At 39.1% G+C, this 21,066-nt stretch overlaps 1 protein-coding gene across 1 annotated transcript; it reads right to left on the bottom strand.

Moving 5' to 3' along the window:
* Positions 1-567: 567 nt before the first annotated feature.
* efnb2a (ephrin-B2a) lies at positions 568-19,166 on the bottom strand. Its single transcript, XM_048193611.1, has 5 exons — positions 18,299-19,166; positions 11,915-12,198; positions 6,312-6,404; positions 5,765-5,872; positions 568-4,603 (listed from the first exon to the last, which is right to left on the bottom strand). Exons 1-5 carry the CDS (start codon positions 18,409-18,411, stop codon positions 4,200-4,202), a joined length of 1,002 nt encoding a protein of 333 aa, XP_048049568.1. The 5' UTR covers positions 18,412-19,166; the 3' UTR covers positions 568-4,199.
* Between the last annotated feature and the right edge of the window lie 1,900 nt (positions 19,167-21,066).

Below are 21,066 nucleotides of genomic sequence, written 5' to 3'. Positions count from 1 at the left end.
TTTATGTTCCGAAGATGAATGAAGGTCTTACGGATGTGGAACGACATGAGTGTGAGTAATAAATGACTGAATTTTCATTTTGGGGTGAACTAACCCTTTAAGCAGTGTCTTGATTCAAGCCAATTGTTTTAATGAATAATTCAAAAAGACTCAATATCTTTTTATATGCTTTCATTGAAATTTTTAACTGAAATGTTCATGGGTTCATCCTTTTATAATGTTACACATTTGCACAACTGAAATATGCCCAAATGAATTAGAATCGAAATCAAGTCGATACCCAGCTCTAACCTGATATTATTTCTTGAGAAGACAATGAAGCCCTCTGATCTTGTCTATTTAATATGTTCGTGGTTGAGAAAACGATCAAACGTTGCACCACAATACTGTTAACAGCTTGTGAACCAACCTCAAACGTGTCTGGGCAGGTTTTCATTCGTGAATGTCAGACAGAGCTCATTCATTTGAGGAGAGATGGTGAAAAATGAAGTCTAATTGAAAACAAATGAACTCCGCCTGACACAATGTATCAAACCCCATTGAATAAACATAAAAGAGAACTGAAAATTCCATAGGAAAAACATTTTATTGAAAAACATTTTCAGTTTGTAACAGACTGGTGGAATGTGTGCCATTTCATTTCTATGACTTTTATAAGGTTGCACGTCCTGACCAGATCTTACTGCGAGAGAAGGATGGGCGCATGGGCCGATAGCAACAGAAAGATAACAGGAAACTGAGAAGTTGGGGGAAAAACTCAAATGATAATACTGAGCTTGTTTACAAACTGGGTAGAAAAATCCAACAGAAAAAAAAGAAGCAAAAACAAAAAAAAACCTAATTAAATAAATATCTATGGTACACACGTATGGCACAAATATGCAGCAAGCAGTCAGTTTGGCAATTCTCTATCTCATTTTCATTTTTAAACCAGATCACCATGGGAACAGTGCAAAAGGGTTGAGTGGGAGGGGTCTGACGAGTGCTAGCTAAAATACATAGCAAAAAATTCCAATTCTATACAAAACATCTTACTTAAGAGTTTATAAAAAACAATTTATTGGGTTCGTCGTCAATATTTACACAAGTTATTTACCAAAAAAATTAGTATGCTCTCTTTTAACTGAAGTGATTCATGTTTTTTTTTTTCTTAACTTTTTTTTATTTGCTAGAAATGTGAGAATAAGGCTATTGTAACAACCGGGGATCCATATACAATACAAACAATAACGTATTTACAGCCTCTTACCTACAGATGTACGGTGCAAAAACTAGAGTCCCGTGAACTCAGGGTGACCATACAAGCAAGGCATTTTACAGTGGGCCGAAGACACTTCTCCCAGCATTTCGCAAACCTTCCATCGACATCGGTGCAACATCTTACGCTACTAGTTAAGTCCTACCGCTCCTAAAATGTTACAGGAACGTTTGCAACCTGCTTGCTGGGACAGTGTCTTCGGATTCAAAGAAACTAAGGAGATTGTCATATTTAGCCCATATGGGACAGCAACCGAACAGCAACATGTTTGTAGTTTTTGTAGTATGTTTGTGTCTTCTGTAGTTTAAAACGACTGCTCAGTCTTCAATATGTATGTGTGTGTGTGTGTGTAAGTGTTCATGTTTCACAGTTTACCTCGAACCTACAGCACAAAGTGAAAAAAAAAATGAAATAAAAATTATAATAATAATAATAATAATAACACACCGGGGTTGTAGTGTTTTCTTATGCTGTATTGTTTCATTTAATTTTCAGTGGTTAAGAACACTTTTCCATAGGTGAACGTATATCATCTTTTTTTCTCAATTGTTATAAAAATAAATAAAAATTGCATATTTGCAGATTTTGTGGCCTCTTACAGAGGCACAAAGCTCCGATCACACAAGGCTTGGCTTCTCGGTGAGATTCAAGAACCTCCATGAACAAGTGAAAACAAAATGAATGAACAGTTAATGTGCGACTATGGCAATCCACAGTCAGTCTGTGGACATTTTCAACTCTCAAAGTCCACCTCTGGTGAACGATTTAAATTTTGACGTAAGCAACAAATGAAGATAACTGTCCGCAGGCTGGCATTGCTCACGAAGGGGTTCGCACAAACGACAACACACACGCAAGGAGTTTCGAAACCCGCTGGGAGCTGCGGGTTATGGGATACGCTGGCCTCTGCTTGGTGACTTCCTCTCTAAAACGCATGCTAAATCCACTTGTGACCTCCATCGATCATAATGTGTTTTTTCCCCTCCAGAAACCTCCCACAATTTGAGCCTGAAAGATCCCATTTCATGCAATTTACTACATTTAGCCTGTGCTCGTTCTCATCTGGTATGCTTGCTAACCCACGTCTACTGCTTTCCTTCCAGATTAAGGGGCCTAATTTCAACCCAGAGCACATCTGAGCTTCATCAACTGAGACAGGCAGGCCGGAGAAGTTGGTTTAGTCAGGACTCTGTTAGACATGCCCTTCCTTTGGTCCGTTTCTGGCCCTTCCCTCTCATTCCTTTCGGCTATTTTAAAACCCAACATGCTGTTTTCCCTGAGGGCTCCTTCCAAAGCCGCCCCTACCCTGGCCATGAGCGCATGTGCTTTTTTGTGCGGATATGTGTGTTTGTGGTGAAAAGGCAGCTATTCGTGTAGGGATTGATGGAAAAAAAAGCTAATAGCGAGATGGAGAAATATCTGTTAAAGAAAAGGAAAACTCGAAGCTTGCATAATGTGCAGATTCGCCATAAATTATTCATATTCTTGCTGTTTCACACCGACCTGTCTGTATGCTATCATAAATAAGTTCTACGTGCACTCTTTCCAACCGTTTTCATCTACAGCTAAACAAATCCATAAAGAAAGGCTAATTAAATCATTTGTTTCATTTAAAACTAAATAATTATGATGCCATTTGATGTCCCTGTGCTATTGAGCAAAAAAGTAGAGCAGCAGTTCCACTTTTCCACGACCTGCACCGACCACTGGTGAGCGAGAGTGTGTGTTTGTGATGGCAGAAATACTAGAAAAACAGGAAATTTTGCAGCCACATGCCTGGGGAAGGCGGCCATTTTGTGTCAGAAATGACAGATTTTGCTAATAAGCCTTGAGTGATTCGCTCCCTGCGATCTCTCTCTGTTTTAATGTGTTGTTCTTACGTTTGTATTCCATGAGGGCAAGGTGTTGAGACTTTCAAAGTGCTGCTAAAGTGTTCATGTGGGTCCTCCACCTTCCCAGCAGGCAACAGGACAGCAACTGTACCAAATATTGACGTTCGTTCGATCATTCATTCTCTCTCTATCTCTCTCTCTCATTCAGCCCAGGCAGTGGACGTATACAAAATGAAATGTGTATGTGTCATCCACGCTACTAAACGGCACATAAACCAGCACAAAAGGATCTCTATGACGATACCTATTAGTCTTCTACCAAATGAATCTGCAAGTGGACTTCACTGGGAATGACAGAAAGAAATGCAAGTAAGATGTATGACCATACAAAAGACTTCAAGTAAACATTGTGAGTCATTTTGTAGAGGTGAGCAAATGAGGAGAGCTAACGTAAATGAAACAGTACGAGTGAACGTGCAAAAACAGATGATGTCCATTCAAATGTCCAACAGTACGCTCCGGAGAGCTTCCTGCTTTCTCGTTAAATCCACTTCCTGTAGCTGTGACCAATGGGCTGCATTCACTTCCTGTTTTGTGACAAATCAGCCAATCAGCCAAGCTAAATAAACAGCCCAAGTTCTTATTTCTTGCTGTGTGATACTGTCAAGTCTCTCTTCCATCTCCACGTGTTGTGTCTTTAAGGGAAAAAAGAGGAAGAATAATTTTCTTGACCTCTCTTTTCACGCCCACCCCCTCAACCCCCCTCTCCCCGCTCGTCTGATTCACACACGCTCCCTCGTACACACACTATAGTATCCAATATAGTGCACGTCAACCCCGAAAGGGTTTCCGTTTTCCATTTTGTCATTTTCGATTTGTTTGTTTCGTTTTTGCAGGTGCAAGAGCAGCGAATCAGGAGTGTCACTCCACCATCAGCAACATCTATATTGAGAGTAATAATCAGGAATATTGTAAAATAAACAAGAACAACAAAAAATAAGAGGGGGCAGGACGAGGGTGAGCTTGGGCGTCGATGCCGCCTACGGGGGTTTCATCGAGGGGCATGTGAGGGGTTAGAGTTAAAATGTCAGAAAGAAGCGTGTCTGTTTTCACACTTTATAATAGATGTTCGCTGGGCTCTGCGGCGGCATTTCCTGTACGATGTAAACGGGGTGTCCGTAATCGCCGCTCACTTTCTCGTAATGTGGGCAGAAGACGCTGTCAGCAGTCCGCAGTGGGATGATGATGTCACTCGGCTCCGAGCCATTGTTGTTGCCGCCGCCACCGCCCCTCTTGGGCGTGGCTAGCGTGCTGAGCGACAGCGTGGTGGCATGCTGAGGTGAGTGTTTGCGATGGCGTCGTCGATACTTCAGCAGGAGGAAAACCAGCATGATAATTATGATGATGACGATGACGCTGGCTGAAGCAATGCAGGCGAACAGGGCGACCTCTGAGCCGATGACTGATGATGATTTATTTCCATCTCCCTTCTCTTCTCCATGATGAGACGCATCTAAGAGGGAACAAAACAAAGTGAACTTAGTAAAAAAGCAATGAGCAACTAATATTAAGGATATTTAGATCTATTGCTTAATAATCGTTCTAATTCTATGAGAAAAGGTTAGTCCACAGCGATGACAATAACATCTCAGAGAAACAATTTTTTTCCAGCTAATGAACGTTAAAAACATTGACGGCCATTCAGAATCCACCTGACGTTAACGAGCTTGAGCATTTAAAGTGGCAGGCAACATAACTGCAGCGCACGCTTATAATAAACAGAACATTATGTCCATTGTTGTGGACTCAAATATAGTTATTGTTATAGTTGTTTTAATAATTATTGTTCTTGGTGTGAATAGAGAGGAAGTGGCACACTCATAAGCAATTAAAAAGATGCCTTGACACAAAATGAAATGCCTTTTATGTATGGTGAAATACATTTACATGTATTTATTTCGTAGATGCTTTTATCCAAAGCAACTTCCAAAGGAGCACAAACACAAGCGATTGATCATAAAAGAGCCAACGGTATTAACAGTGCTGTGAAAACAAATTTCAAGAAGAAACCAGAGTACAAAGCTTGAGTAGAAGCATAAGTGCAGTGGAGAAAAGAAAGATAATTTTTAATAAAGAAGTGCCTTTATCTAAATGGCTTAAGTGAATTAGTTATGTGCTTGTGGAAGTCGTCGGTTTTCTGAAAGACATTTTGAACTCTCTAAAATGCATATTAAGGATATATAACATCTCAGAAACACTCTGTGTTCATGGAAAGCCGTGGACAGAGTGACCTCGCATTGCTTTGGACTCCAGTGAGTTTGTCTGGGGCGGCCTGAGGCTGGCGGAACAGATGAGCTGCTAACACTCACATTGTTTTACAAGTGGATTATTGTACCTAAGACACTCCACTCAAATGACTTTGATGTCCATATGCTTTTACGTGGAGGGAAAGAAGCTGAATTCTACAAATGAATGTGTTCCAGCACATCCATCTTGCTCTGTCACATTAACGATTTGCTTGTCAGAAGGATTTTATGAGAACGAATCAGTGTGCATGTCGTTGTGACAGAGGACTGGCACTTGCTCAGCGAAAAAAGGATGAAAACGCAGAGAGAATGATGAATCAGTGAGCATCCCCTTACAGGTGTGTGAGGTGATAAAGTGTGTGACGTACCTTGCTTGTCAAGTACTTCATTCGATTTGGTGTCCTTGCCCCCTGCGTCGGGGTGTTTGGGAGGGTAACTGGTAGGGTATTCTTTGGGGGAAATGGGATCGGAGGGGTCTGCAAAACATAGATAAGAAACACATTCATCACTCTGATATATGTATGCATTTTCATGTGGAGAGCTATTACTTTCACGCTGCTCAGCAAAATAAAAGTGTGCATGTGTGACTGATAGCGGCCATGAGAGTGTGTGTGTGTGTGTGTGTGTGTGTGTTCGTCATTAAAACACTAGCAGCCATGATTAATCTAGTGACCTTCAGCATGTGTCTGTATGTTTGTGAGAGAGTGAGAAATTCAGTCGCTTGTGTGGTTGGGTGTGGCCTATGGTAATTATCACGGATGTCACTGGTGAGGTGATTTATGAATAATTGTCATTAATTAGAGTACAGGGTCTTCAGCAGGTTCAAAGGGCTTTGCTATTGTTCTACACCCTCGTGCCCACAGTAAAACAGTTATTAGACACCCACATACATACGGCAATGGACAGATTACTCACTTTGTCCAACCTTCATGATGATTTTCATTGACTTGGTTTTACACACCCCTCCTTCCTGATTATCCAGCCCTTCCATCGTTCCATTAGATGTAGCTGAAAGATGACGACAAAAACAAAAGCTTTAGCAACATACCATCAACATATGTTGCTATTATACATGCAAATACATTGAGATTGATCAAAGATGGTACAAGCTATCTTACATGATGTAACTGCAACATTAACATGACTAATGAATACTCATGAAGCAGAACCTTCATAAATCATGAAACTAAACTTTTAGTAGCCCTAACTGTGCCATTTTGAATTAGATGTTTTTGTACAGGGCAAAACTGTGTTTGTTTTGGTGTTGAAAGATGAAATGGTCAGGACCCCCGCTGAAAGTGCGCCGTTGCTCTTTAACAATTCAATAGGAAATAAGAAGGATTAAAGGAATAATAAAAAGCTGATTTTGTTCACCAGCGAGGCAAAGGCCTCTAGCACCAAGAGCAGTTGTTAATAATTTAACGAATAAGGCACGGAGGGAAAGAGAGTGCTATTAATGAAAGTGAGGTTTGGAGCGTGTTTAAGAGTGCGTAACGCTTTAGCCACAGCAGATGTTTGTCAAGAAACAAGTGAGTGAGAACAAAATATACTAAATAATTAAAAACAAAAAAAAAAACAAAAAAAAACAGTCCTCCATTTTTTTGAGCAGATGTTGGACTGGCCTCACAGGGGTGAAAACTAGTTTTCTACATGCAATTTGATGTACATGCAACAAATTTAATTTCACGATTACAATACGCAGAATTGAAATAAATTTGAACTAAATTAAGGCGTGTTTGACGTCATTATCTGCCACTAAACAAACTAACAGCAGTATTCTGGCCACTGGTCCCACGTGTCCCATGTGGGCTTTTAACTGAACAATGCAGCTATGCCATGTGCGTGTGTGTTGTGTGTGTGTCCGCGCCCGGCAGGCTTGCGGTCTATTGGGTCAGTAACACAGAGCTAACGAGCTGCCAAGGGCTTAACGTCTGGTCAGCGTCCAGAACAATGTGGCCTGCATTCAGAGAGAGAGAGAGGGTGAGACAAGGGAGGGCCGTGATGTTGGAGTCTATGAGGCGCCTGTCCCCCCATCATCACTTTTTCTTTTCCCAATGCAGCCACTTTGAAGAAGTGTGCGGAGTGTAAGTGAGTTTATGTGTGCGCCATGTGACGGATCTTTCCGTTTTCTGATTCTACTTTTCTTCTTTATCTGTTTGTAAGGACTGCAGCATGACACCATCTGACTCTCTCTGTCAGTTCTCTGACCTGTGGCTTTTTAGTGTTGAGAAGAACACAAGCTCATTACATGTAAAGCTCCTTAAAAGCTTGCGTTCCTTTCAATGTGTTCATTTCATAAATCTGGCAAATGAGCCTACACGCACACACACACATACACACACACACACACACACACACACACACACACACACACACACACACACACACACACACACACACACATTAAAGCAAACACATCACTAAACAATAATCACATGATCAGCTCACATTCCAGGTCAACAGTATATCCACCATCACATGTCATTTAGTTTTAATTTCAGCGACTGTTTGAAAGTTGATTAGGATACAGAGATACTTCTGGAGTACTTCTTCATGGATGAGTTGTAACCAAAAGAGGCCACGCACACAAGACACATATTGTTGTATGAAGCTCTCATAAAAACGTGTCTAATTTCAGTTATACTAGTAATACAAGGAAAAACAGGTTCAATAAATAAGCTTAACAATTTAATGGGGAAAAAAAAAATGTGCCTGTGTGCTGAAGGTAGACACGAAAAACCCAATACTGACACTCAAACCTGCTCGGTGAAACCCTATCAAGCTCAAACAGGCTGTGAGGTATGTAAAGTCCTGCCATGACAAAAGGGCAACCAGTGGGACAGGACCAGAAAGTGACACCATGCAATAGGCATTAAATGCGTATTTGCATAGTATTAAACAGAATTATATTATATATTAACATATTCTATTCTATTATAATATAATAATAACAACTATGCAATTATTATTAGCATTTTAGACTTACTTTTTATTTTGTGTATATATAACTACTAATGCTTTAATAATACAGCTACTCAAATGTGATTGTGAGTTGTGATGAGCTGTAGCTGTTGTTGTGGAGTTTGACCTGATCAACATGGCGTCAGGGTCACAGAGTGGTGAACAGCACTCAGGCCAATAATGAGAGCTGACACACAACAATACACACACAAACATTGCACATCTACTCTAATAAGATATGGCACAGCACCTCGAAAAGCCCTCACTGCCTTTGAACAAAGCCAAACAACATGTCTCTCTCTCTCAAAGTCAACAATGCTTTATTGGCATGATTGTTAACGTTTATAATATTGCCAAAGCGTATAAAGTACATAAATTATAACACTGAAGTACATAAGAATAAAACATGAAACAAAAGGTGGAAAATGCAGGTTAAAATAATTTCAACTCAATATATGATTTAATGTTATAAATCACTTAACACTTATCAGTAATAAATGCTCATTATTAGTTGTGTCTGCTGACATACTCTCCCTCAGGCATGTTCCATAACTAGCTGCTGAATTTTTGATTATCGTTCAGTATGGGGAAGTCTGAAAACAAATTCAGAGAATGTGAAATTCTTTCTCTCTGTTTCTGGCCCTTAACCTGCAACTCAAATACCTGCTGAGAGTTTCTGCCAATCGCGGGACACACACAACTTTCCTACTGTTACATTAGATTAGCACACTAGATTGACTTCAAGAATAACACTCTCTGTCCTAATTGAAACTGATGAAACAGTAATTAAAACTGCAGATGGAAACCTCCATCACAATCAGATTTTTATTCACAAGCTTTTCTGTTACTAATGAACTCTTATTCTTTTTTCAGGGACAGAATTACCGAGTGCACCTTTATGATTTACATAGATGTCGTTTGTCTCTGCTCCATTCAATTATCACATCTTTCTGCAGATTGTGTTGTTTCTTTTTCATGAAACATTCCTGCTCTCTCTCTCGCTCTCTCTTTCGCCATATTTAGATCATGTATCTCTCTTCTTGCTCCCAGCTCGAGGGCAATCTGTCAGACCAGATCACATCAAGCTCATATTCACACACTCGCACACAATCATATCAGAGTCATCAGCATCAGGCTGCATGTGAACAATAGAAGAGCCATTTTAAAGTTTGGTCAGCGCACACAAACACACACACACCAAGGCTCAACAATAAAGCAATAAAAATGTACGATGACCTGGGGACAGTGTGAGTGAGTTTTATGCCCGCTGATTGACTGCATATTTTTACCATGTACATATTTTGTCATGATGTAGAAGAATGTTTGGGGTCGGTACATTTTTTTAATGTTTTTTAAAGAAGTCTCATGCTCACCAAGGCTTCATTTATTTGATCAAAAATACAGCAAAAATAGTTAAAATGTGGAATATTATCATAATTTAAAATAATTTATTCCTGTGATGACAAAGCTGATTTTTTAGTGTCACATGTAATGTAATGAAATTTCTTATTATTACCAACAATGTTGATCATTTGTTTTAAAACCACAATAGATTTTTAGGATTTGATGAATAGAAAGTTCAAAAGAACAGCATGTTTTTATAAAAAAAATATTAATATTAATGATTAATATTTTTATAACAACGTGAAAGTATTGTTATAAAAATATCTAATGTGTCCTTGCTGAATAAATGTATTAATTTCTTTAATAATAAAAAAATACTGAACTCAAACTTTTTACTGTAATATACTGTATTAGTGAAGAAAATTAATGGTAACACTTTACAATAAGGTTCATTAGTTAAACATTAGTTAATGTATTAACTAACATGAACTAACCATTAGCAATACATTTGTTACTGTATTTACTAATCTTCGTTAATGTTAGTTAATGAAAATGCATTTTTTTTTTTTTTTCATGTTTACGGTGCATTAACTAATGTTGAGAAGATTTTTATAATGTATTAGTAAATGCTGAAATTCTCATTAATAAAGATTAATAAATGCTGTGTAAGTGCAGTTCATCATTAGTTCATGTTAACTAATGAACCTTATTGTAAAGTGTTACCATGTTAAAGGAATAAAGACATTAAAATGTGACCTGGACCATAAAACCAGTAATAAGGGTATTTTTTTTTTTTTTTATTGACATTTATACATCATCTGAAAGCTGAATAAATAAGCTTTCCATTGATGTATGGCCGAGATACCAAAAATCTAAATATTGAGAAAATCGCCTTTAAAGTTGTCCAAATGAAGTCCTTAGCAATGCATATCCACTCGCAAAAATACATTTTTATATGTATTTAAGGTAGGAAATTTACAAAATATCTTCATGGAACATGATCTTTACTTAATATCCTAATGATTTTTGGCATAAAAGAAAAATCAATAATTTTGATCCATAATTTTGACCAATACAATTGTTGGCTATTGCTACAAATAAACCCGTGTGACTTATGACTGGTTTTGTGGTCCAGGGTCACAAATATGTTGCTCAAAGATAGCTGTTAATCATATTTATGTGCTCATGTTGTCAGGCCAAGTAAAAATCTAAACTACTGGCCTAAAGTAATCCTCATTGTTGAGTCCTGCACACACACTCGCACAGACGTTTAGCTTGCTGAACACATTTATAAGGGACTGAAATCATCTGATTGGTTTCTGAGCAGATCCAATTGATAAAGACAGAGTGATTAAACTGAGCTATTAGGATTAAACTTTTTAATTAATGACTTATCGAATAAACCCCCCAACCGCACACAGCAGTCATACGTCTCTGCTCTTCACAACTCTACACACACACACACACCAGCTGTACACCAGGGCAATTATAATCTACAATGAAGCAAAATGAACTCATTTCTCTTTCTCCACCTCCTTTTTCTCCTTTTCACTTTTCTCTCCACAAATTAGAGTCGCTTAAGAGAAACTGAGAGAAAGCAAAATAAAGGAGGAGCAAATTTTCCCAGAACTGCAAAATTGGATTTTCTCCTTATGCTGGAAGTGAACTCTCATTGTGTGAGAGAGCGAGAGAACAGCTCAGGTCTGGGCAATGTGATTGACGCTGTGTATCAAAGCGGTCTCTGTTTATGTGTGTGTGTGCCTTATTCCATTTGCTAGATCCCTGTGCTCCTCTTCCACCTCACCCGCTGTTTATACAGCTTGCTTTGAGCCTGAAGCGTGTTGAGGCCAGGTGAGCAGTTATTGTTCTCGCAAATGCGAAAATTCAACCCACATGCAAAACGGCACAAGGCAAATACGAGAAGTCTGTTGTGTTTGTGTGCATACGCATTCATGGTCAAATGCCACTCACAAACAGAAACTTGGCGTCTCTGTATCTAACAACCATTCCAACCGACGTAAACAAACACTAGAAAATGGGATATAAACTGTCATTATTTGCACCACTACTCACTAAAACATAACTAATGTACTTCACGCCACAATGACAACATTTCCCGATACTCAAAACCACATAAACAAACCCAAACAAATGTAATTTGCCAGAACAGTGCGGCAACGGTGGTGTACAGATATATCTGCTGTCATACTCACAGATAATGTAGTAATCTTTCCCCCTGAAGAACTCCAGGCCCCAAAGGTTTGGGCTGAACTCCTGGAATTTGAGGGTGAATTTGACGTCCTGGTCCGGTTTGACGCAGTTGAGTAAAGGCGTGTCCGCCTTTGTGACTTGACAGGACTTTAGCTGTTCCAGTGGAACCATATAGAGTTTATAATACTCCACTCCTTCCATTGAACCACCCTCCACACGTGGGCAAACTATGTCCATCTTATCCCCGATCTGTGGATACAGCACCAGACCCTGTCCTGGCACGAACCTTTGAGAAAAAGAGAGACAGAGAGAGTTAGAGTTAGACACACCACAGATGATAAATCATATTCGCACTGCTCTCAGGATCAAAAATACGCTGGATCATGAAGCATAGTGTTGATCAATAATTAAAAGAGGGCGATCAATTATTCAGCAGTGACTATAAAGGATAAAACAGGTTCTGAAAAACTTGCTGGATCATAAATTGTAGGAGACTGAGACGATCTTAAACTGCATGCGTGAGTGTTTTTAAGTTCCTTTATGAGAAACCAGAAAAGAAAATGGAGCAGCTATAAAGACACAAAGGTGTTGACTCATTGCTCATAGTTAAGAATAAAGGTAAATAGTCTCTCTGATGCCAAGCGCTCAAACAGCAGCGCTGCGAAAAGTAAATGATGTCATGAGAAATAAGGAGGAAAAGTGCAGCAGCTCGCATCAGGCGACGCTCCCAGCCATCCGCCTCGAGGGACTAAAGCAGGAGTAGCTGGGAAAACTGCTCCACTGTGTGTGCGTGTGTTTGACGTGCAACCGGGTAGCTGTCAGGACTATCTGTACGACAGATCTAGCCACGCAAATCCTCTTGAGCCGAACACTGGATTGCTATCGCACTCATGTCTTATCTCTACGCTAGCTTATTTAAAAAGCCAAGAACAGTTTGCTCGCATGTGTTTGTGGTGTTTGAATATTTGCCTTGGGATCGCTCAAAAGAATAGGGCGAGACTCATAAATTCCCCAAGTAAAACATGTTCACACCTTAAAAGTTTTTTACACACACACACACCTACAAAACCACAAATCTGCACCGTTTTCCCAAAAGGAAATAGCTAAACATTTTCGACAGAATCTTTTTCCACTGTTTTTCACAGCGATGCCACAGGAGAATCACTTTTCGTAGTATGAAGAACATTTTAATAATCTTTTTCCTTTATAAAGAATCTTTTGTGCATTACAAACAGTTCATGGATGTTAAAGGTTCTTCATGGAACAAATCAATTCCAATAAAGAACCTTTAAAGAGTGTACATACAAATATACCACATGCTAATTCTATTAACTTCTGTTTTATTGCATTTAATGGGCAAACACAATTGAGCAGTGAAACGGAGAGATATAGGCTAAATGCAGCATGCTAGCTGCGATACACATCTTGCAGCCCACAGTCATTATCCTAAACCACAGGGTATACAAGGTCACCCCGCAGCCCATACACACACATTCCGCTATTAAAAGGGTGTTTTACTTGTCTGTGTTTTACAGGAGCTGCTGTTAAAACATTGTAGTTTTAGTTTTGAGGGAGCAGGTTGTAAAAGTGGGGGGTAGTTGAACAAATAAAGTCAGAGGTCATACTCATGTTTATAAATGGCTTTAATACTTGTCTAAAAGACACACTTTAACCCCCCAACCTTAGCTTGGTGATTCTCCCAGCGGTCATAAATATTCTGGGACATGTGAATGTGAAAAAGAAAAGGATGACAGAATAAGGGTTTGCACACGTTTAACACAGACCGCTCATTCTGTTAACAAGACTGCAGCTGCACACAGAGAAGCCATTAAGTCAGAAAAGCCGCGCGCGTGTGTGTGTAAGAGCGAACAGTCAGGACATGTGCAGTACATCTAAAAAGACACGACCGTGCCACACGAGGACGTTTCTCCATAATTTAATTTGTGATCCACATTTTTCCCTCATATATCTCTGGTTTTTTTTTTTGTTGTTTTTTTTTTTTGTGCACAAGGCATCTGTTTTATCTTTTCTCTTTGTCTTCTTCCCACTGACTCATTCACTCGAACTCTGATTGAAATATTCATTTTTGGCAGCATTTCTAAAAGCACTACAAAATGAAGCCATTTAAATAAAGTTGGCCATAGACATTAAAGGAAAAGAAAAAACTCACTAACAGCGGCTAATGAGTATAAGACTTTCAGGACTCTCTCTGGCAACTTACACTTGATACAAACTATAAAACTGAAGCTGAGAAACAGGTGGGCTGGATGGACGGCTGAAAGGCGTTAAGGAGTAAAGGATAAGACATCTGCTTTTTTATGTTCAACTGGCCCTCCCATTTTCCTTTTTTGAAGGACTTCTTAGGGGTCAAAATGCAGATTAATTTGCTAAAACCAACACATATGTTCCTGATAAACTCTGTTCAATACTTTTTTAAACTAATGTTTTCATATATCTCGCTTTCTTTAAATGCTGCTTTTACATATGAATCTTTGTCCATTAGCTTTCCTCTTTCTTTCTTTTCCCATGTTAATCTCTAGCTGTGTGGGCCTAGCCGTGACACAGTGACAGCAGTAGCCTAATCCTGCCCCAATAGGAACACAACGCTTTAACCCGAAGATCTGAAACAACACAGGGCGACGGTCGCATATGGGCGGAGGGAACATAAGCTGTTTGACTTCCAATCATCAGACCAATATGGAGGTTCACTGGGCATGGAAAGATGTGGATGGAAAGCGGGGGACAAAAGAAATAAACAGACATCTCACGGCTTAATCGCTCCATCATGCTTTGCAAAAGAGTCCTGCGTTGGGTGAGAAGGCAAAGCGACCAGACAGGCGCCTTACTCCTTTGTCACCCTATCCCTTCATTCTTTCCAGTTTTCCTCATCCATTCATCCCGTAATCCCAAAAGACCCCGTCCGCTCTCCTCTCACATTTCAGAGCAACATGAATGCCATTTTTAATAATCAACTTTTATTCGCTTTGTTGCAGTGACTAGACGTTGCACTTTTCCCTCATTCCCTTTCCTATCTCTTCTCTCTCTCCCACCCATCCGCTAATATGACGACGACACATTTGGAAAATGATTAACTCAGCATCTAAATCATAACAGCCTTTCGCTAACAGTCTATCATGAAGTTCCCCTAAACGCAGAAGGGGGTAGTTATTATTCATGGCCCACTCGCCCCTCGTTCATTCATGCTGTATCTGCATGTGTATGAAGCCATGGATGTGCCCCCGTCAGAACCCTGCTAAGCGATGTAATCTCCTAATGAAGAGAAGGGGGAACCTCCTTTGACTGAAAACGTGTAGAGCAGACTGCTTTTGTTTCTCCACCTCCGACAAAATGGATTACCAGAAGGAACAAGAAAGAGAGGGGGAGAGGGAGAGGGGGGGAGGGAGTCTTTACATGCCTGATACATCCAAGGTAAAGTAGTGGAGGGGTAAACAGCAGTGCTCACCAGATTGACACATATTTTTGCAAAGGGAGGAAAGAAAAACCAGCTCAGTGATTCAGTATTGTGGGAGTTGGTGACGGTTGTCTCATGTACATAAGGCCATAGGGAGTAGAGTATAGATTTTAAGCACACTTCTCCCATTATGCATCACTGATACTTTAGATGAAGGCATGTCCCATAGCGCTGTTTGGTACTCACAAACTTAGTACCTATGGGATTTCTCTCTAATCTTCAGACAGTACGTTGTACTTAGTGTTTATTGTGTATTCGTATTTCTAAAATGAAATCTAAGTCGATACAAGACGGGTGTCTGGTTCTCAGTTCATCTATTATTGAAAAAATGAATTCATATCATGAAATACTTTAATGCCAAAAGCAAGGTAGAAAGAAAGAAAGAAAGAAAGAAAGAAAGAAAGAAAGAAAGAAAGAAAGAAAGAAAGAAAGAAAGAAAGAAAGAAAGAGTAACAAGATTCCTGCCATGCTCGACCGTTATGCTCTGTTTATCTTGTCTAGCGGTAAAAATACAGCCGCCAATGCTAACAATGCTATCAGTGCCATCTCCCTTTAGTCCTGCGCTACAAAGAACTTTACATTGAACTACTCCAACAGAACGGCATGAATGTGTGCACTGAATAATTCCATCGAATGCCAGCTTGCCTGGGAGAATGAGGCCTGCATGTTTACAATGACAAACAATTGAGAGACATGCCATTAGAGGTCACTTCGGGGTCTACATTATTAAGATGTCACAATAGATATCAACACGGTGGCGACACTTTAAATTCAGTGTCAGGTTAATATACAAATATAATGAATTAAAATAATTTGTAATTACAATTACAAACTATTCCATAAAATGGAATGATTACTCAGTACTTAGATATGTAATCACCCATAAACATAAACACTAATGTGAAATGCAATGAACAAGGCTAGCTCTATAACAAACTAAAATATCTAAAATACTGATACTACATAATTACCATGACTGTTCATAATAAGATTTTTTTTTTTTTCATAGAAATTGTTGGCTGGATATCCATTTATATATTAGGTACTAATCTTTGAATTAATGTAATTTTACTGTATAAGAGGACAGTGCAATATTTGTGAAATATAAATACTTTAAAACACTGTAAGCTATAAAACTGTATATTCACTATAGAGATGTTTACTTGTAACTTTCCATCACTTATTCACTTATGAAAAATATGGTTAAAATAGTAGTAATTTTACATTTTAAACGTCCCTAAAGAGTATTTTTGCTTCTGTCTAAAAGTCTAAAAGAAGGTCTTGTATAGGAGCAATGTAAAGTAAGTGGAGTGGGCCATTCAGCAAAATTGAATCTCTCAATGCAACACGTCATCCTCTTCATCCCCTCACGGCCGAGTTTCCTACAAATACAGCAACAAACAGTCGCCTAGTCCTTCATCATGCATCCATACTAACGTATTTTCTCTCTCAAGATCATTTAGACAACAAAAACTGGCTATTTGTATTTATTGTTGGCTAATAAGTTATTTCTCTTTGCGCTTTTAGATAGATAGATAGATAGATAGATAGATAGATAGATAGATAGATAGATAGATAGATAGATAGATAGATAGATAGGCTCTGTAAAACAGACCTAAGATCCTCTCAACGATGCAATCGCTGCGCATCCTAGCCTTTTGGATCAATTACACTCTTATTAATTAACGTACTTAAGGACACTTGCGACACCGCCAGAGGACTAAAGACAGCCGCTCTATTACCTGTTTGTAAAAAAGACCGTGATTATCAACACAGGACACCTGTTATTCGGTCTGTCCTTCCTGCCCCTTGCCCCACACATGCAGGGGCAAAAGAGGGGAGTCTTTCTCTGTTAAAAAACGGGCCGAGAGCGAAAGTTGAATTATTAAACGAGCGTAGAGTTTCTCCAAGAAGCGCGCGAGACTGCAGCGCGGGGCTCGAGACCCCTTCGGATTTCAGCGTTACTTGATGTTTTAATGCATGATTCAACGCCGATGTGCTACGCGTGTGCTTATCTTGACATTTTCAAATTCACGACTGACTTCGCAGACAATGAGGAAAAAACATACCTCTTTTACATTTCAGAAAAAACAGGCTATTCAAGAGATGAATCAGAACATTTTAGAAAATTGTGCACGCAATTACTTTGATAAGCTTATTCATTACGCCTAAGAACTAGAATAAACCATATGTTATATTAAAGTAGCCTAACCCACGATAGCAGATATCATGAAAACAATGAAAAAGGATAATTTGCTAAAAACAAATAATAATAATAATAAAACTGTATGGATGCCTTATTTTCTATCAGGATTGTGATGGTGAGAATTACACAAACATTTTCTGAGGTAAAGGACTTTGGGCCTACGCCGTTCAATAAAAAAATATGCCTCAGTCAGAAATTTAACCAATTTTGTATAATGAACGTTTCATATTTGTCTTTATAAACTTGAAATGCCAGTCCTACGATTTCCTTTAATTGTTTTTGTAGAAATTATTTCGTGTAATGGAAAAACTCAGATCACTGTGGGTAAAAATCCTCTCAGAATAATGACCTGAGGTCCTGTTGGGCCATTCAAGAAAAAAAAAATCTTTCTTTCTCCCTCTAATTTACAAGTTAGCACGAAGAATTATTAATTACTGCGAAACAAGACTCATTTTTTAATATTAATGTACTAAACCCATGTGAGTGGAAACAACGCGTCACTCCCCTCAGCTCGATGATCCACATCACCTGCTATTAATTTTAATTTCACGGTAATACATTATAAACACCGTACGACGCCATTTATCCTGCTTTAGTGTATATGATTTTACCGACATCACCCACTTTCAGGGTTCAAATGTTGCTCTAAGAGAGAGGGGAGAGGGTTAGATGTGACTAAAGGAGAGCTCAACCGCCTCGCGCACTTACTTGGTATTCGTGGTGTTCCAGTATATGGAGTCCAGGATGAGCGCGCGGGACAGGTTCACCTTGCACGCGATGAATAAAACTCCAAAGTAATATCTCCACATAGAGTCGCCCATGGTCCGTTACGGTCAAATTCCGTTTCGCGGGAATTTCTAATTCGAAAAAAAAAATAAAGCGTCTTGTGGAGTGCTGCTTGTGACAATCCAAACTCAATATCCCCGTTCCAGGAGAAAAGTAAAAAAAATGCTGAACTGGAGCCCGGTTAGAAGTGAACCATCCCGATGGGAAGAGCTACTCCTCTATTAGTCCTGCTCGAGATAAGACAGAGCAGCACCGCGGACAGTGGGCAGTTTCTCATTCGGTGAAAAATACGACTGAGTGGAGCACTCTCCGATCAACCGGCAGTGGAGAGCACGTACATTCCTCACAGGAAGGCGACCCGTGTCGTCGCCGCCGTAGTGCTGGATGTCCGTAGAGACATGGAAGTTAATTCCCCCCGGTGTGGATAACAAGCCAAGCAGGTACCAATTCCAAATACGAGGTATTCCGTTCAGGCAAACGAGGGGAAAAACCACCGGAGTTCCCAAAATGAATGAGGCAGTTTAGAAAAGATGAGCAAGAATGAAATAATTGTAGCCTGTTTGATGAAGCAAAAAATAAGAATGGCTAATGATTTAAAATAAAAATAAAACAAAATGAAACGATGAAGTCAAATTAAAGTTCTCATGGGTCGCCGTTGAACCCGCACAGTAGCAGAGAACAGCTGCGGCTCGAACCCTGCAGGTCCGAATTGAAATGCTGTGCGCGTGAATTGCGGGACTGCTCCGTTCTCTGCGCGAACCTGTACTGCAAGTAGCTGCTAGCGTCTACGACACGGAATATTTGTCAGAGCGAGTTTTTCGGTGACTCCGCCCACCTAGTCTCTTATTGGCCATGGAGAGAAACCTGTCAATCAAGCGGTCGCCCGGCGACTGGTCGAGCAAAGAGAGAATAAATCGGACTTCAGGTCGCCAACCCAGATTTCAGTTCAGGGATTAATGACATTTCTGCATTTCAAAGAGAACTCGTGGTTGAATGTGTGTAATCGCAACTGTTACAGTAACTACATCAAAAAACAGCAAACCGTACTAATGAACTATTTGGTACTAATAAGTACATGATATAGGCTACTACCTGCATTTTAGGTTAGGCTAATGTTTAATCACAATGTTATTATGTTTAATTTAAATATTTGATTTTGTTATATGTGTTCCACAGCAGTCCGAGTCCCGCATGGCCAATAATCTCAAAATAAAGGCATTTATTTAGGTTGAGGTCGACAGGAACCCGCCTGCTGAATGCGTGAGGGATTGATTCAGCAGTCAACAGCGCCCACTAGCGGTCATGAAGAACCAACTGAATGCGTTCAAGTAAGTACGTTTGACTATTCTTCTTGCATTTATTTATCAATTAAATGGCAGTTTCATTACAACAATTCCGCACTATATTTGTATTTTAAACTGATTTTTTTTTTTAAATCATTCAATTTAATTCAGAGTAGGCTATATGATGATATATAGCCTACATTACTCTTATATAGCTTAGTAAAAGTAAATATAGCATATGGTTCAGTTTGAATTGTCAGATGCAGTTGTCAAATGCAGTACTGTTATCGCAAAACGCACCAATTTAAAGAAAAATCATTTAAATAAAAAGAATAAACTATTATAAGATAAACAGTAGACCTAGTAATAAAAAGTTATACAATATGTAATACAGGCTACAACTATTATCAAACTGTTTATATTATATTATAAGCCTATATTAAGACCGTTGTAAGTAGCCTTATAACTATTAAGTTAATAAACAAATACACGAAATGTATTTTCGCCATGTCCGGTTTTAAGGAAGCACGTCTAAAACTAAATTAGGACGCAAGTGTGAAGAAGGCCGGTGTGAAAATCATTCACACTTTCCAAAGGCTGTAATTGAATCAGCCTATATTTACTGTTATCAGTGTGTATTGCTTCCCTGGTTTAAGAGACCATCAAACGAGCAGATTCCACATCGAAGCGATAATTAACACGCTGAATACACAGATTGAATGATTGCTGTGCATTCATAAAGCGGCTTATTAACTTGTTTACATCAAAGAAACGCCAATTGCCGGTTTATAACGTGTATTTGTCTAGGCATCTGTAGGCCACTTGTGTTATTGTGCTACATAAAGACATATTTTGTCAATATAAGCACAAAATTAAAAGTGCAAAATTAAATAGGCACTCTTAAAACTGTGTTTCAAGCACCACTCACAAGAGCTCCAAAGGTAATAAATTATTTACTTTGTGCAATGGTAGTCTGTTTCTGAGAATGCTCCCTCACTACCAAACAAAAGCAAACAATAAGACGAGCTAACACAATTCCAGAAGAAGTCTTCCCAACGGGAAAACACGGAAACGACGATTTCCTGAGCCATCTTAAAAATAACCAACGCAGATGAGCTATTAATTGTCTTGGTAAAGAAGTAGGCTAATCATGCAATATGTTATTTTCTTGAATTATCTACCAGAACGCACACGTTAACTCATTTTAACAACTTTTACAATTAAATTAATCTTATTCCACGTACACTGGAATAACAACTCGAGGGAACCCTATTAAACAGTTTCTAATAAAGACTATTTGTTCTATATAACTATGTATAACTTGTTTTATTTAGGCCTACTGACATTTAAATAGACTCATTTTCACTATCAATTTAAACATCTCAACCTAAACGTTCCCAAAATGTC

The sequence above is a fragment of the Megalobrama amblycephala genome, linkage group LG6, assembly GCF_018812025.1.
Source record: "Megalobrama amblycephala isolate DHTTF-2021 linkage group LG6, ASM1881202v1, whole genome shotgun sequence".
NCBI lineage: Eukaryota > Metazoa > Chordata > Actinopteri > Cypriniformes > Xenocyprididae > Megalobrama > Megalobrama amblycephala.
Note: the sequence above shows the minus strand (reverse complement) of the source record. Positions and strands in the feature narration are given on the sequence as shown.